Consider the following 18,802-nt stretch of genomic DNA (forward strand, 5'->3'; position numbering starts at 1 on the left):
GTATATATCATTTATTATAAAATTTCAATTACAAATTGATAATAAATCGCAATTACGTCTACATAATCTAATTATACTAAATTATGACTACAAATATTATTTATCCTGTCTATAATAAACATTTCGTTTCATAATTTACATTCCAATGCCTGCAATGGTAAAATCATGTCAGTTATATAAATTATAAAATAATCATATTAAATATGAATAGTCAAAGTATCTGAAATACATAATCTCTAAATAAAATAATAAAATTTTAAAAAATGCTAAATATAATTTTAATTAACTTATTTAATTAATAATATTTGGATTATTTTCAATATTTTCTTGTTTTTTTGCAATTTTAATTGCTGAAAATTGCTGACCTAAAAGTTTCATTACTGCAGCATGTCCTATATTACGTTCTTTTTTTACAGAATTATAGTTTTCTTTTACATAAAGTGCAAATGCTGAAGGTTCTCTCTTTGGTGTTTGCATTTGTACAGTTCCAGATTTTGTTGTTTTATTTAATAATAACTCAAATTTTCCATAGCAATGTCCACATCGTTTCTTTTCAATATCCAGAGATTTAGAATGTCTTCCAATACTATAATAAAGTTTAAAAAGTTAAATTAATATATATTTCAAAATTATTTACACACACATACACATATATATTTCAAAGCATAATTATATACAAAGTATTATACCTGTATCCACAATTTATACATTTATATGTAAATTTAGTTTTAATTTTATAATCATGACATCTTCTTATTGGTGGTAATTCAGGAAATATTTTCATAGCTTTACTAGCCCTAAAATACTACTAATTAAAATAATTGTTAAATAAATAATAAATATTAATTATACTTAAAATAATATACCATTTTGTCCAAAATGGTCCATGTCCATCAGAGATTCCATTTATTAACCATGCAGCTGCATGGCACATTTCATGAATTAAAGTATCTCTAAGTCTATCTGGAGTATCTAAAATCTATATATAATTTTTTTAATGCATATTTTAGTAATTGTGTTTAAAAAATATATAAATATACCTTTGTTGCTAAAACTATTCGTGATGATTTTACAATACCACCGAGTGATTTTACTGATTTCTTATTATAACAAAAACCAGCAGTTCCTCTCATACGAACATTCCATTCTATTAACATATCTTCTGGTAATTCATTATCAAATACTTTGTCATTATATAGATTGTACAAATATTTACATAAATTTTCCTTATTATTTTTATAATCTAATCTATATTTCTTAGCATCTGGATGTATATTAGTAAGGGGAACATTTTCACTTAAAGATGCTAAGAAGCTTTTATGTTTTTTATAGTTTGAATTGTCAGAAGTTAATTTATTTTGTGTCTTTGATTTAGGTATTTCTTGTATAGTTTTAATAAAATCTAGAAATATACATACAATCTAATATATAAATCTTTATGTAATCATATAATTTATGCATATAATATATTATATTTGTTTTATATATATATATATATACCTTTCTTAATTGTAGATTTTGGTGGTATTTCATCACCAGGATCAAATTCACTAGTGCTTGAATCTTCACTTTCATTGTTGAATAACTTCCTTCCTCTTATGTTAAATATTTGATTACTGTTATCTATATCATCATTATCTTCAGAATCTGTATCACATATTTTAATAGCTCTGAAAAATAAAATAATGTTATTAAAAAGATTTTTTTCATTATAAACTGTTTATAAATCAATTATTACCGCTGTACAATCGATGGAAATACTGTTTTCGATTGTGTACTATTTTGTGATACTCTTGGATGTGTTAATGCAGTATAATATAAACTTTCATTTTCACTTCCTGATGATGTTTGATCATTTATAAAAGTATCATCTTTTCGTTTCATATTTTTCCGTACACTTTTCTTTTTTGATCGATTTTGTAATTTTAAATCCTTTAAAGCTATATAAATTGTATTTAAAATTATTAAAACTATCTTTTTAAAATAAATGTAAAATACAATTTAATGAATACAAGTATCTATAATATAATTACTTACATGTGTTACTAGAACTATCTGAATCTGATATATACAATCTTTCTCTATTTATTATCTTTCTGTAACAATAAATTTATAAATGTTATTTATTATTAATGTATAATTATAATATATTAATTGTAATCACCTTTCAGTTTGAACAGCTCTATTTTTTGTAGTAGTTGCTTGTTTAATTGTATTAATTCTTGGTTCAGATTTTGGAAACAATATATCAGCTTTATTGCGCCAAGATTTACCATATAATTTATCTAATATATCTGCACAGTCCCTAATATCTATATTTTGAGGTGTATTTGTTGAAGTATTTATTGGAATTGAAAATTTATCATTAGTATGAGTTTTGTGTGATGTATGGAATTCATTATTTTTTGTTTTTTGAACAAATTCATTTATTATAGTTTGATGTAATACTGTGGGATTAGATGTTTTATTGCATTTTGAATTTATAATTTTACTTTCATTAGGTAATTGATTTATTTTTCCTCTATTGTTTGGAGTTTCATAATTCATTTCTAATCTTTCCAAACTACTATTTCCAGAACTTTTATCATGTTTATTACTAAGAGGCACAATATCAAGTGAACTATCACTTTGAGAATCAGGTAAATTTGTCATAAGCCATTGTGAAATTTGTTTTCTTTTTCTTTCTGATAGTTTAATAGATGTATCTTTTTCTATACATGGTGCATTTAAAAATTTATCCACACGAGTTTTATAAGAATGTGTAAGATTTACTTGAGAATCTTGAATAATATCACTTTCAGAATCTTCTTGAGTTTCATCAATAAATATATTTGTTTTTAAATTATTTTTAGGTGAAATAGCTGGATGTATAATATTGTTATCTATTTCTTTATTAGATATCACATTTTTTTCTTTTTGAATTTTAGGTGATTCATATATTATTCGTGTAGATTTTATATTTTTTATAATATTTTTAGTATCTTCTTTTGAAATTTTTTTTTTTAAATCACTATTAATATGAGATATGGTTTTAGGTAATTGAGTAATATTATTAGAATTTTTCAAATTATTAATATCAGTAGAATTAGTATTGCATTGAATATTTCTTTCTGATATATCATTAACTCTATTTTCTGTGGTACAACTACTGATATAACTACTGTTTGTCCTCTTAGAAGTTGTTATATATTCTTGTCCACTACTACTAGATGAAAAGTCATCAGATATAGGCAATATATTTTTTTTTAGAATATCTTTTCTTTCTTGAAAATTATTAATAAAATAGGATTTTTTATTTGCTCTCCAAGATTGGAAATATTTTTCACTTGCAATATCTATGGAATCAGAATCTGAAGAATCTTCAATATAAATAGTATTATTTGTTATAGGATGATTATGTGATGTTGATCCTATGACATATTTAGGTATAGAACAAGTTGATTTAGAACTGGAATTACTCATTATTATTATATCTGCATCATTAACATCTTGAGTATCAGATATATTAGAATCTTGTGACAATTTTAAATGAAAATTTTGAGAATCATGAAAAGATTCTGTCATTTTTGTATTAAATTCCATTTTTACATCATCATTTTTGTTACAGTCTTCAAATTATGCTTTATATTTGCTACAAGAATTATTTTCTATTAAAATTATTAAAAAAATTTAACTTTACATACAAAATATATATACATATATATTTATATAAAATATAAAATTACTTACTGTAATCAAATATACATTTTTTAATAAATCTAAATAGTCTAAATATTTTATTATATTTCTATATGCTGTTTAAAATATTCTCATATGAATAAAAAAACACACGTGTAAACAAAAACAAATAGTGAAATTGAAGAGTGAAATTAAAGTTATGATATACATTTATAAAAATGTAAAGAAATAATATAATAATCACTTTAAAAGTTTTATTGTATTATAAAATAAAACAGTTTTTTGCCAAATTTTATTTTGCATATATATATTACGTCAAAATAAAATATAAAATATATAAAATTGAGAATAATAGTCACTATTCACTATTCACTATTCACATTTGAATAAGTACGTTAAAATTTTATATCAGTATAGCCAACTATTAACATCAAAAAAGAACTAGAATGTTATAAGTCATAGATAAATTATAACATAGATCTACTATTCAATGCATCTTATTTACACATATCAATATATATTACGTATCAAAAGTGATAAAAACTTTTTTACCATTTTAATATTATTCTCATTAACATAAAATATTCAGCATAAAATTGCACTAAAAATAATTGAAATTAAAATTAAATTTTTATTTAAAATGAAATATAAGTTTTATTTTATAATCTTGAATGAAATATTAAATTTAATATTTGTAATAATGAATAATAAAGATAAAAAATTATATAATTACTTACATTATTTGTAATTACCATCATTAAATTATTTAATTAAATAGAAAAAACTTAATAATTTCTTAGAAAATTAATAGCTATGATTGATTAATATCTCTTTTTAATGAAGAAATAGTATAGATGACATAATTGAATTCAAAAATGATTATAAAACATGCAGAAAATATATATATCAGATCTCATAATATAATCATATGTAATAATAAAATTGTTATGAAACATATTAATATAAATATATAATCGAAATATCGAACTATCTTCGATATGATTAAAGATTGAAATTGAATTTTCCAATTTGTTAATAAAACATTTCGTCACAACTTTGAAAATAGATCTCTTCAATAAAATTAGTTCTATAAATGAATTGTTATTTATTATTGTATTTTCTAAATTGAACAAAATTGATTATATCATTTTTTTCGTTGAGAAGAGATTTGACATCAATCTAGATAATAACTCCAGATATTAGTTTTGAATTGTTTTCATGAGTTTTGAAAAGTTGATTTAAGTGCTCAAAATCATATTACTAATGATATATTATGTGATATGAAAAACGTAATCATTTATGATAGAAAACTTAATGAAAATAGAATAATTTGCATTGATTATAATTTATTATAGTCATTCAAAATATTTCTTTAAATAATTTACTAATTTTACTAATCATTATCTCATATCATAAATTGTTAATCGTCTATTGCAAAAATTAGAATTCAAATAAGTAGCCAAAATTAAATCGAAATAAATTTTATCAGAAATAAAATAATATTAAGTATTCATAATATCTGAATAAATATTATGAATTTCATTAAAAGTTTTAAATTTTAACAATTTCGTCAAAAAAATTCGTTAAAAAAAAAGAATTAATATTTTAATGAATATTAATAAGTAATAAAATAAACTAGATAAAAAAAAATTCTTTAAATTAACTTTTATTAAAATATAATAAGATAGTTGTATCAATAGAAAAATTATAGCAAAAGTTTTATATTGTTTTTTGATATAAACATAAAAGTAATGACAATACACGTTTTATATTTCAAAGTAAATTTATTTGTTTTTTCTCTTATTTTTAACATTCAATTAAATAACATTTTAACACTTAATTTCTATAAGGTAAATTAAATTTTGCAAAGGTTTTCATTAAAACTTTTTGATTTAATCATAAAGTTTTTGATTTTGAAAATCTTAATAACAAAATTATGAAAATTTTAAGTTTGATTTTTGATTGATATATATTATATTATATGTATGTAATATATTTGATCATATATTTTTTATTAAATATCATAATGAGAAAATATTTATAAAGATCTTTGTTAGATCTTTATAATATTAATATATATAATATATAATATTAATTAAATATTATAAAGATCTTTGCTCTTTTTGTTAGTTTTGCTTGAAAAAATTTCATGTTTTACAAATCTCAAAATAAAGAATAATAATAAAAAAAACTATAAACAAAAGAATGGAATTTTTTTTTAATCCAAATCTTAGAATTGTTAAATATTGTCTGCAAACATATTTTTTAAATCATAATATATATGTGCAAAATTGTATTAAAAAAAAGAATTGACAAAAAAATTATATTGAGAAGGTTTTGAAATTATTAATCGTAATATAAATATAATAATATGTTTAATATAATAATATATATAATATTACAATCTATTCAGATGTGTTTACATGTATAATAGATTTATATATACAGATTATGTATACTCAATTATATATATATATATATATATATATATATATATATATATATATATATATACAATATATTAATAATGTGTTACATGAAAGAAAGCTATTATTTATCGTGTATATTCATTTATATACAATATTTAACATCAAAAATTCACCAAAATCAAATCAGTATCATATTAAATCCATAATATTTTTCATCGTTGTAATATAATTATATTCTACATGCGTATTATCGTCCATATTTTTATATAATTTTCCTTGAAAAATTTTTCTCAAATATTATTAAAAAATTATGTTTTTAAATATCAATTAATCGTAATAAGAATTCATCAATTTTTTCGACTGAAATATCAAATTTAATAACTTTTAATACTATTATCGTAAATATTTTAAGGTTACATTTGTTAGAAGATAATATATCTTATGTTGTATCATACATTTTTCCAAACGTTACATAAAATTCGAATATCAAAGTAATATTTTTCAATTGTATATTTTTTCGTTACATTTCAAATGCAAGAACTTTGAAACGTGTGAATTAATTTTAATAAGATAAGTCATTAGAAATTAATGGATTGAAAAAGTAACCCGCTGTCTTAAAGGTTTAAAATAAACGATATTTTCATGTTAATATCCCGAAATTAATAATTTATACTATTAGAAATTATTTAGTTAACAATATCTATATTTACCTTTTTTTTACGATTCAGCAATCATGATCAAATATGTGTCTCGTTAGTAGATATATCATTGTCAGATACTTGATATTTAAGACGTCCATTTTTCGTATGCACCAAAACTGATGATTTTTTTAACTGATTTAAAAACTGTGCAGTTACAATTTCGTTGTTGTCCTTTTCCGCTGTCAACAAATCGTTTGCAGGTACACTTTGTCGCTTTTCCATTTCTCTATGATTTGACTGTGTTTCCCCTCGTAAATTGTTTTCCATACGGCTTGATGCGTTGTATCTGCCTCGGGAACAATTCCCAAAGTTAAATTCGTTTATGAACTTTCACGTAATAAACAATTCGGAATTCACGAAAATTGTAGAAAGAGATACGAGATTAACGAGTAACAAGGGAGATGTTTTTAATTATATATGAAATTTAACTTACATGTTACAACTATTTTGTCTATTTGCATCTCTTCCACGAAAAACCTGAGATCTTTTATTACCACCACAAATTATACTCGAATCTCTCACGCTACTTAGGCCGGTTCTGGTAATGGATGGATTACTAGGCGAGCATCGACACGTTTCTTTAAAAGCGTTCCGATATTTCGCGCTCATCACATTATACAAGATAGGATTAATAGTCGTGCTGAAGTAGTAAAGACAACCAGTGAGCGGATATACCCACTGGTTTATGTCATCGTACGTCGAGTCCTCATACACATATAATAATCGTTGAACATGAAACGGCGCCCAACAGATGAAAAATGTGATCACCACGGCACCTGTAGAATCAATTCGAAGCACGATTTCTTTCTATCACTGGCTTCAGCCTCTTCATATCAGTGAATATTTTATATCAAATTTCATTTACTTACTATTCTATTTCTTTCCTCTTTATCTTTTGATTTTTTTTTTATAATTTTTCATAAAAAAAATAGGAGATATTAACAATCTAACAATGAATTTCAAAGAAAACAAATGGCAATGTTTATGAATAAATTAAAATAAAAATTAAAGATTTTAGAGAAGGAAAAAAATTTTCAAATGTATTTCCAGCGAGCAAGAATATTCTTATTTTCAAATGTTTAGCTTTTGTCACATATTATCGACAAGGTGAAAATTCTGTCTCGTGGTGTGATGATCTCAAAGAGTTTGACATCCACGTTCAAACGTCAGTTTCCTCATCAATTTCTAAAACACGTTCCTTGATAGGATATAATCTATGTGGAATAATGTCTGTCATCATGGTTAAATCAATTTCTCATATTTACTACGCGGCAAAGATATACGCGTGTGACTAATGTTGTAATGTTTACGAGCACATTAAAAATTTATGGATACAAAGAACGGGAAGATGTTTATTTAATTATTGATCATTTACTCAGCATTCGTGTGATGGTTTTTCGTGACTGGACTTGTTTCGTTTCCCCGTGAACGTATCCCTCGACGTTCTCCGCAAGGCTGTCATTTTGTATTCGTAATCCTATCCGAATATAAAGCACCGCGATAAACACCATTGGTATGAGGAAAAAGAGAATGCAGCTAAGTTGATAGAGAGGAAATTCGGGCATGTTTTCTTTCAGCATCGCACAAATCGCGGACTCCTCTGAATTTCGTTTGGAGTCTGTAAATGAAAACGAAGCGAAGGATTCAGCGAAAGAGAATCGAAAACCACTGAAATATATGAAATATATATACATAGTCAAAATTATGCCGAAAAATATTTCTATTTTGCGTAAACCTGCTCTCATTTGTTCCATTCATGAATCAATAAATTTTTATTATTGACTATATTTTTATTATGACTTTTCCGATCATAAACTGTACCTGTAATTATATAGTTCATATGATTGAGTAAATATCTGATATTGTACCAATCCTAATGGGAAATTATATTCATATAATATCATTTGTAATACGAATGTATAACATTCATATGACGTTTATCCCCTATTAGTTGTTTAAATTTCTAGCCTATGTATCTAATGGTATATATAAATTGTATAATAATCTAGAATTATTTCTCGTTCTTGCATCAACTTTCATTATATATGAAGAAATAATTTTTTTTTAATATGAATGATGATTAAAAAACCACAAAAAATAAAAATATACAATTTTTCTGAAGAACTCACTTTGTGGGTATTCAACGTAATTGATATCGACGTAAGTTGCGAACGGCATAGCAAAAATTAAAGCTATCAGCCATGCACCAAAGATAGATCGTATAGCACGTTTCAGACCGCTCCGATAATGACGAAGAGGATGATAAATTGCCAAATATCTTTCTATTGAGAATGCCACTATAGTTAATACCGACACGTAAGAGGACCTTTAAAAAAGAAAATTCTTGTATTTCTATGCAAATTCGATATCTTTTTATTTTCTTTAGCGTTATTTGCTTCTAATATTATTTATTTTTCATTATTTTTCATCGTCAACTCACGTTTCAGAGACGTACGCTCTTAGTTTGCATATCCCTAATCCCCACTGCCATGGATATTGTTGCCAAAATACGCTCAGTTCAAAGGGTAAACCTGAAAATCAATCGAAAAATTCCTACTCATACGCGTGCTATGATCATTTTCATAGAAATGAATTGATGCTTTTCTTTGATTGACACGTTTCGTTTTATGAAATTATCATATTAGCATTAGGATGAAATGACGATGGAATTGTGGCGATGAAATAAAGATCGTTCGCATTGAATTTATTTATTCAATTTCTTTTCATGATCGATCTACAAATCGACGATTTACAAATAATTCAAAATAATTTAGATTGGAAGAAAAGAGTAAAATTTCTTATAATAAAGCAAACGTAGAAACAAGAGAAGATTCAATAATTTAAATGAGAAACATTTTCTGAAATGTTAAAAATATTTCTCTTGTCACAATTTTATCTATGAAAATTCAACTTTCAAACTATACTCGTTTTTACTATTTAATAAATCAGATTTCGTTAAATTATACTATTTGAATCAATCGAAAAAAGAAAAAATAAAACAAAATAATAATCTCAGAAAAAAATCAGAAATCGGTAAATATAAATTAACTGTAATTGTTACTTTCGATGCAAAACAATTTATTTACAGAGATCGTGGCTCAACAACCGATACAAATAAAATTGTAACACGAAATTGTTCATTATAGCAAGGAAGATAATTTATTATCCAACAATTACGGTTTAATACGTGCCAATTCTGCAAATATTATCCGATATCTTATAATTCTGCGTAAAATTTTGTATTAAGTGAAATTATTAATTATTAATTGTATATTGAAAAGAAGTAAATCAAATATTGCAACAAATATTTGAGATAAATTTTCTTAAAATTTGTCAACTCTTATTAACATTCTTATTTTCTTTTTTTTTTTTTCTTTTATTTATTTTATGAACTTTCATTTCTAGTGTGAATATGATGCGTGAATGTAATTTTTATCAATAAAACGAATTTCAATACGTTACACGTGCATCAAAGTGGAATAGCACAGCACATAAATCATAAATGATTAATGTTTCGATATCACAAAATCGTCAAAAATATACTTCAAAACTATTTTAAGCGATGATTGTAGATTTATAAATCGTACAATATTAATACTTTAATATTAATGCTATTAATTTAATAAATAAAATTCTACTTAAGTAATTGTCATAATTTGTTCATAACTAAATCGATTAATAAAATATCACTGAAATAAGAAAAAACAAATAACGAGCATCAACAAACTTACCTAGTATTAGAAACAGCAAATCGGATACCGCCAAATTGAAGAGGTAATAATTCGTCGGTGTCTGCATGCTCGGATTTCTCCAAATAACGATGCAAGTGATGATATTGCCAACAAATCCGGTTACAAAGATGACGACGTACGTGAGAGTAATAGGCACTATCAACGTTAGGGGTAAGTATTTAGGGCCGCGTACTTTTTCCAAATATCTCAATTCGTCGCTAATATTCCCATAAAACGAATATTCCGACACGTTCATCATTCATTCATCAATTTCATCACCGTTTGCGATTGACTAAATCGATTACTTTCCCTTAAGTCACATAACAATAAACGTTCTGTCTCACTTTAAAAAAAATTATTTCGAAAACAAATTCCTTCTATAAATTATTCGTTTCGTATGAATCTTTTCATCGCTCGTCGACAAACGATTATTCCTCATTAACGATCATCATCATTAACGTCAAAATTAATTACGTTTGGAAAAAAAAAATATCACGAGATATTTTACGATAATAACACCGCCACCTCCATTCGAGGGATGATCTGAAAAGCGCACCGTTTGCCAGATCGTGAACAAGTGACGTGTCGCGACTCGCTCCTGAGTTCCTCGCGCCCATCTACCACGCACGTAACCAACCCTCCGCTTTAATCTACATGAACCCTTCACATAAAATATCACATATCTCGCTAATTCTCATCACCAAGAAGAATTTTTATATATACATTTTATATATTTTATTTAAGTTGTTACCTGCAAAAATTTATCATTCGCAGATACATCTCAATGTTTTTGTATTCCAGAATAATGATATAAAATTACACGCGTAGATAAATTGAATCTTCCGATAAGACGATAAGCGACGATAAGTTTTCATTTAAATCGAAAAATTGAAAATTTTCTTCTGAATATTCTCGTTTTCTTTTATCCCTTCTTCAAGTATAATTTAACATATATATATATATATATATATATATATATATATATATATATATATATTCGAAAATTTATTTATTCACTTGATCATTTCGCTCGATCACGTCAAAAAGAATAAATAAATAAATGAAATGAATGAAAACGTTATTACTCGAATACATTGCGAAGATTTGGCATCATTTGATCTCCTTAAGAGGAAAATTCCAAGCTGTGCGTGAAGAGCTCGTTAAGATCTTCGTTATTAGAAGTTTATACTTGGGTTGTTATGAATGATCTTAAATCATACCGATACGTGCAATTAATATCACCTAAAGTCGAAAACAACATCAAAGGATACATTTAATGCTCATTTAAATTATATTGTTCAATATTGAAAACCACCTTCATAATGTCAAAATATAAATTTATTTCGGTTCATGTTATACAAAGAATGTCATAGTTTCTCATATAATCAATAAACATTCCTATATGTTCGATCTTGATTTCAACAAGTTTTTTTTCTTTTTCAATCTTGTTTCGCGTCTCTAAAATTTGTATTCCGTATTATGTTGTAATTATTCACGAATCTTCCATCTCTGAATATTTTTTGGATTAGTTTAGGTATCTTATCTTTTACGTTTCTAATTTTTGCATTTATTTGTATAATTCTTTCGATAATTCCGAAAGAATTCCGGAATAAAATATAGAATAACCTTCGTTATCTTTTCTTTATTTAATTGTTAGATTCAGAATCGGTATTTTGAAGGAAAAACTGAACTACATATTTTTTTTTCGATTTTTTTGTCAAAGATTTCACCAACAAGTATTTTCTCTTTTTATCACGGTTAAATTTAGCAATTTCATTCGCATGTTTCGGAAGATGTATCTGATTGAAATGGCAGAGCAAGAAACGATCTTCATATTTGAAAGGTTTTTCTATTGGCGAAGTACACGAATCGAGGATTAAAGTCAACATGCCAAGAATAAAAATGTAGAAAATGAACTGAAAAATATATGATGGCTTGACATTGAAATAGATCACAATGTAATTATTTTTTTTTTAATGTTAATAGTAAAAGTAATAAAAAAAAAGTGAGAAATAATTTTATTAGATTATATATAATGAATGAACGTGGACAAAAACGAAAACAGAATACGAAACAAATTCCTATTTTCTTTACGACACGTATTTCGCGCTTTACCTTTGAAGTCTTCTTACCGTGTACCGAGATAATAGCATTACGTTTCCTTTTTGTCCTTATTCAGTTTACAAGGAAGTATTTAGATAAATAGTAGATTAGAAAACGTTGAGTCTGAAAAGTAAAGAGGAAAATCAATAAAATATTGGAGGATATGAATAAAGTTTAACAAGTTATTCAATACTAATTACGTAAGAAAATAATATTACCCATTGCAATGATTTTTCTCCCGTTAATTGTATGAAAATTATTCGAATAATGCACGTGTATATCGAGAATAAGCATTCGACTATCACAAAGATGAGCAATTTTATCAAAGAGTAGAAAAATTCTATCAAATCGAACATTATTTTTTCGAACACTGCCACTTTTATGTTCTTCAGATATTGTCTCTAACATTCTTTGTGATGGAATATCGTGGACGGAAAATTGTAAGGAAAATTCGATTCAGGTTATACCATTCATTTTGACAATTTGGACAGACGAAATTGCTGACACATTCATTTGTTCATCATTGGTAAGAATTATTTTCTAGATCAATTTAAGAGACAATATTATTGGACACTACTACTGTATTATTTTGCGGATAGATGTTTAGGTTTTTTTCATCTTGTAAAATAGAAAAAAAAAATATATAATTTTTTTAATTTTAGAACTAGAATTAATTTACAACACGATTGTCCGCAAATTCCATTAAATAAACTGTAAAATTTTTTGTTGATCATACGTGAACTCGAGAAATGAATATTTTATAACAACATAACTTTAATTTTCATGATGATAAACTTTATACAGACGTAACTTTATCATATTTTCTTCGTCCACGTTTATTACAAAGTTTGAACTTGTCAATCAATATTTAAAACTCTCTGGAAATTAATTAAATTCTGTTTCTCGGTTAAACAATTCTTGAAAAAGTTTCGTTAAGAATGCACTATTTTTAAATATTCAAATAACGTTCATCGTTTCGTAGTAATAGTATTATTATGAATTTTATTATATATTTTTCACGTTCTTCTCATATTTATTTCATTAACTTCTTCTCAATGTGGAGATATATATATGAAAAAGAGAAATAAATAAATAAAAACAAGGAATTGAAATAAAATGAAGAGAATATATTTGCAATTTAACTTTGTTAATAAATAAAATATTTTTAATATGTTTGGAATATTTAATAAAATAATTTAATGGAAAAAGTAGTCATATATTAAGAAAATTTTATAAGATATATTTCTCATGGTCCCAGACATTTTTAAATTAATTTCCTGAAAAAGATTCGTCTTTAACAAACACATTTAATAGTGTCGACATTCTTTGATACAGGAAGCCACTCTTTGCTCACGCTTCTAGACGCTAAGAGATTTATATTCGTCTTTCTTATAGAATTTCTGCTTTATAAAAATGTTGCTATAAAACATGACGAAAAAATACTATTTATTTATGTCTATCTTGTGTACATTACGAATTTCACAATTTACTATTAAAACTACTTTTAAACTAATTACTAATCGAATAAAAATCAATTTAAAAATACAATATACATATATATATCGTCAGATAAATAAATAAAATGGATGCTTAACTTAAAATTACCTTAATTTAACATTATTTTATATACAATAATTTAATATCTAAAAATGTACAATTTAAGTTACAAAATGCTGCTAGATGTAGATATGGATTTTTCGTCTTTCGTTTTGCATTCTAAATTTTTGTTCTCCCATTTTTCTTGCGCGGAATGCATTCGATTGAGAAGAGGTCTCGACGTGGAATCCTCTTTCTTCAGCATATATGATTTACGAGAAACATTATCGTTCATGTTTTTATCTCTACCATCGTTTTCTTGACTTGGTGTAAATCGAAACATTTCTTTCGCTTGATTAATAGTGTATCTAAAATCATAAAAATCATAAAGTATATTAAATGACATACAGAAATTATTATTATTTATAAAACTTTCTTTTGTGTCACCCGCGTTAACAATGTTACTACCTCATAGAACATTTGAAGCTTGAATTTCGTTCTTTATCGCTCGAACTGTTGTTACATATTTGAGACTCTCTCGTAACCCAACTTCTTCTGCCTATTATCCTCGTTTTACAACAAATTGTTTGTTTGAATGCATTTCTGTACTTTATGCTCATCAAATTATATAAAATGGGATTTATAGTTGTACTGAAATAATAGAGACATCCGCTTAAAATATATAGCCATTCGTTCAAGTCTGGATAATAATCAGATTCTTGCGCATAGACGTAGAGTAATCGCTGAGTGTGAAAAGGAGCCCAGCAAATGAAAAATAATATAACCACGGCACCTAGAACAACGATTGTGATTTATGTTTTTTGTAAAAAAAAAAAAAAAGAAAGAAAGAAAGAAAAAGAAGTTAAAATTAAAAAAAATCCAAAGATAATATCTTACTTAACATTTTAATCACGGATTTTCGAGATTGAATTTGTCTCGAATCTCCGTGAATAGCGCCTTGCACCACAGAGTTCAAAGTATCTTTCGTACTATTTCTGATTTTCAAACCCATTCTAGTATACACCACTAAGATAATTAGCATTGGTATCAAGAAGAATATGATAGTACTCAACTCGTACAAAGGGAAATCAGGCATATATGGTAAAAGCATAGCGCAAATCGCGGAATCGGCCGAATAATTCCCTGACTCTAAATAATTATACATTTTTTCAAACTTATTGAATTGTACATTTAGAAATGGTGAATAAAGTGATGCATTAAAGTTTAATTAACCTGGTGGATATTCGACCAAGTTGACTTTCGTATAAATTGCAAATGGTATGGCAGAAATCAGTGCAATCAACCAAGCAGCTAAAATGAAACGTATCGGTCTTTTGAGACCGCTTATAGTATAAACACGAAGCGGATGACAAATAGCCAAATATCTTTCCATAGAGAAAGCTACTATCGTAAGAACTGATACATAAGAAGACCTATTAAGTAAAGTGAAATTTTAAATAGAAATCAGCGATATATAATTTTTTTTTAGAAATATTATTATTACATTAATTTATTAAAAGATATATTGCTTACATTTCCGATACGTATGCTCTGATTTTGCAAAGGCTGACTCCTAGAACCCATGGATATTGTTGCCAAAACAGGCTCAGCTCATTAGGCAATCCTGAAAGCGAGATATCAGACAAAGCGCTATAACAATAGAATAAATTGTCGGATGACAATATCAATAGATTAAGATATTTTATTTCGATCGTATTAACACTTAGTATGTTTTTTATTATTATATTTTTATATGTAGTTATCTGTAATTTATTTCTGCAATGACCACGCGATTGACGTCAAACATCTATATCGGAACAATTGAGAAACGTATATATCTTCCTGGTACACAAACTCATTTTCTCGATTTACAACTGATTAAGCTTGAAAAGTAATTTACACGTAGACGTCACGTTGAAATTAAAGAGACAAGAAGTTATAGCTCCCATGTTGAGATTAAATATTTACTATACAATTTCAAAAATTGTTTATCTTTCAATTTTTTAGATCAGTAATTGCTTATCGATTTGAAGCTAATTATCAAGTGAAAATTTATTCTCGGATTTTGTATATTAATAATGGAAAAATTAAACGATATGTGTTATTTAGACCAATAAATAATTGAATTAAATGTAAATAAATGTTTTTCGAATAAATGTTAATTACAAGTAATGTCTATATAATCACATTTAATATTTCATAAAATCGGTAACATGATATCGATCATACCGAATGTATATGTAAGCATTATATATTTTATCGCAATTTTATTTGATGATAATTCGATTTTTTTTCTATCTTTCAAATTATACCGAAATTAGTTTTTCATAATATACATATTTACACGATAATTTTTCCACGATTTGACCAAAAATTCAATGTTTCACGCGGTATTTAAATTTCATTATAGTTATGTAAATGATGTTCTTATCGTTTCATATTATCCTCATCTTTAATTTCGAATCTAATTCAAGTAACGAGTGCACGATTAAAATTTGAAAAAACGTGTAGTAGTAAACGTTCATAACTACTTCAAATCTTTTAATTTGTCAAAAATTGTTTCGTCGAAGAAACAAACACTCTTGCGCGTCTTCAATTTTTATCCCAACAAATTCTTACAATGACGTAAATAAAAACGACGTTACGATCAGCAAACAATTCATCGAGTAGATAACAATCGCTCGTGTACACATTAGACGAAGATTAATTTAAAGCCTTTACCGTCAAATTTCAACAAAGGTAAAACGGTCTCAATCTAAACATCATAGTCTAATTCGTAAGAAGAATCTCTGTTAATTACTTACTTAACATATTCCGCTCTTTTGTGTATAATGCTACTAATTTTAATTGAAATACCGTCCATTTGGCGCAATTTAATCGGATAAATATCGTTTTAAGGATCAACGTAAATCTAATTTCGGTTGATTAAATCAATACTTATATAGGGATTGCGCTGTATTTTCGCTTATCTTTATTAAATGTCTATCGAAGTTCATTATCTTCATATTGCTCCTTCATAAATTGTTTTTACGAAGAAGGAGAATGAAAATCGACATGGTATCATATCGATACGAGCAAACATAAACGACACTCACCCAATACAAGTAGAATAAGGTCAGATATGGCCAGACTGAACAAGTAGTAATTAGTGGCCGTTTGCATCGCAGGATTTTTTATGATTACGGTACATGTGGTGATGTTCCCGAAAATACCAGTTACAAAAATTATCATATATATTATGGTGAGCGGTATCACCATCCTCATAGATAAATATTTAGGTCCAAGTACTTTGGCCAAATATTCCGCTTCCGTTAAATTCTTCAAGTCCCAGTTCTTCCAAAAATCATAAGAATCATCGTCCGACGTTTCCATAATGAAACTTTCACGTTTGTCGATGAAATTTTTCTCCCTTTATATCAAACGGAATCTTTCGCTAAAAAAAATCGGATATCGGATGGCCGAATATTTGAAATCAAAAATGGTGCATATTTACGTTACAGAAAATAAATTTCTATAACAATTCTAAGAATAAATCGTGATCATGAAAATTATTATCACCGGTAAATACAATATCCTGTTGATAATCTGATGACGAATCAACAAATTGCGATCTTTATAATCATTAATAAGTCACCAGTTTAAGACAAATCGAAGAAATTCCTTCGTGAAATTGTTTCACTTCGCATAAAATAGCAGAAAGATATTGCTTTTTGATATTCACTTCATCTAAATTAAGTTGTAGATTGTTCAATTTGTCATTTCGATTTTGAAAATTGAATTTCATGTACTTTTGCACGAACATTAAGTCCATTATTTCTTGTTAATGTTCCACCGTATACTTCCATTTTTATTCTTTCAGATAACGATATATTTGGATTTCCTCACGAATAAAAATACACAATATAATTAAACAATAGAAAAATTTTCAAATTATCGAATTATATAATATTATAATAAAAACAAAACACTTGCACAAAATTCCACGACTTTTATGTAATATAATGTATTTCGGTAATGTACTTTATTTATTATTTTATAAAAATATGTAAATGTAGAATTACAAGAAAGGAAAAAGAATTTAGAAACAATGCACGGTGATAAATAAACGGTATATCTTTCAGCACGTAAATCGATCTCATTAACATAAGAAAGAAATCAAAATAAATAATCCAAATAAAGGAGAAGACAAATTGAAGCTAAATCAGCCAATCATCACTGTTGGAAACAAACTACTGTACTGTACGAGTGAACGCAACATTCTTAACGATCGGACACCTTTCGTCGTAATAATCTCATCTCTTGATTTTGTGATAAGAAAATCACTATAATATTTCATTAAAATGTTCTATTCGATTTAAGATTTTTTTCCATATTCAATTATTATACTCCAAACTATCTTGAAATGCACTGATTCGTATATTTATTATTATTAATTAGATAAAATTAAAGAATTGAAGGAATAAATTTTTTTCTCTATTTTTTTTTTTTTATATTTTTATAAATAGCGAAATTATCTATTATTTAAAGTATCTTATTAAATTTAAAATATCTTATTTCCAATAAAATTAAATTTACATCCAATGGACAAATAGCATTTATAAATCGCAAAAAAAAGTTTAAACAA

General features: G+C 25.8%; 3 protein-coding genes and 1 long non-coding RNA gene across 9 annotated transcripts; all 4 read right to left on the reverse strand.

Moving 5' to 3' along the window:
• Positions 1–6: 6 nt before the first annotated feature.
• LOC102653961 (acidic repeat-containing protein) lies at positions 7–3,635 on the reverse strand. Of its 3 annotated transcripts, XM_026439210.1 has the most exons (9): positions 2,165–3,635; positions 2,038–2,096; positions 1,739–1,940; positions 1,501–1,670; positions 1,041–1,402; positions 867–979; positions 690–797; positions 366–586; positions 7–149 (listed from the first exon to the last, which is right to left on the reverse strand). In XM_026439210.1, the coding sequence occupies exons 1-9, from the start codon at positions 3,580–3,582 to the stop codon at positions 136–138; spliced, it is 2,667 nt and encodes an 888-aa protein (XP_026294995.1). In that variant the 5' UTR covers positions 3,583–3,635; the 3' UTR covers positions 7–135. The 3 variants fall into 3 exon arrangements, with proteins under 3 accessions (XP_026294995.1, XP_026294996.1, XP_026294994.1); XM_026439211.1 differs by lacking the exon at positions 7–149 and having other exon boundaries at positions 156–586; positions 1,041–1,147; XM_026439209.1 differs by lacking the exon at positions 7–149 and having other exon boundaries at positions 156–586.
• LOC411672 (neuropeptides capa receptor-like protein) lies at positions 3,007–11,319 on the reverse strand. Of its 2 annotated transcripts, NM_001080094.2 has the most exon segments (7): positions 3,007–3,631; positions 6,818–7,094; positions 7,242–7,584; positions 8,184–8,426; positions 8,938–9,134; positions 9,249–9,339; positions 10,540–10,886. In NM_001080094.2, coding segments are annotated over 6 exon segments (1,380 nt in total). In that variant the 5' UTR covers positions 10,796–10,886; the 3' UTR covers positions 3,007–3,631; positions 6,818–6,844.
• Positions 11,320–11,981: 662 nt separating this feature from the next.
• On the reverse strand, positions 11,982–13,324 carry LOC100576808. Its single transcript, XR_001706543.2, has 2 exons — positions 12,861–13,324; positions 11,982–12,765 (listed from the first exon to the last, which is right to left on the reverse strand). It is a non-coding gene; the product is annotated as an uncharacterized LOC100576808 (long non-coding RNA).
• Positions 13,325–14,071: 747 nt separating this feature from the next.
• Positions 14,072–18,442, reverse strand: LOC726393 (capa receptor-like GPCR). 3 transcript variants are annotated; one of them, XM_026446382.1, is made up of 7 exons: positions 17,737–18,442; positions 17,274–17,611; positions 15,712–15,802; positions 15,412–15,611; positions 15,076–15,327; positions 14,647–14,971; positions 14,072–14,546 (listed from the first exon to the last, which is right to left on the reverse strand). In XM_026446382.1, the coding sequence occupies exons 2-7, from the start codon at positions 17,548–17,550 to the stop codon at positions 14,306–14,308; spliced, it is 1,386 nt and encodes a 461-aa protein (XP_026302167.1). In that variant the 5' UTR covers positions 17,551–17,611; positions 17,737–18,442; the 3' UTR covers positions 14,072–14,305.
• Positions 18,443–18,802: the final 360 nt, after the last annotated feature.

This window comes from Apis mellifera, linkage group LG2 (assembly GCF_003254395.2).
Source record: "Apis mellifera strain DH4 linkage group LG2, Amel_HAv3.1, whole genome shotgun sequence".
In the NCBI taxonomy this organism is placed as follows: Eukaryota; Metazoa; Arthropoda; class Insecta; order Hymenoptera; family Apidae; genus Apis; species Apis mellifera.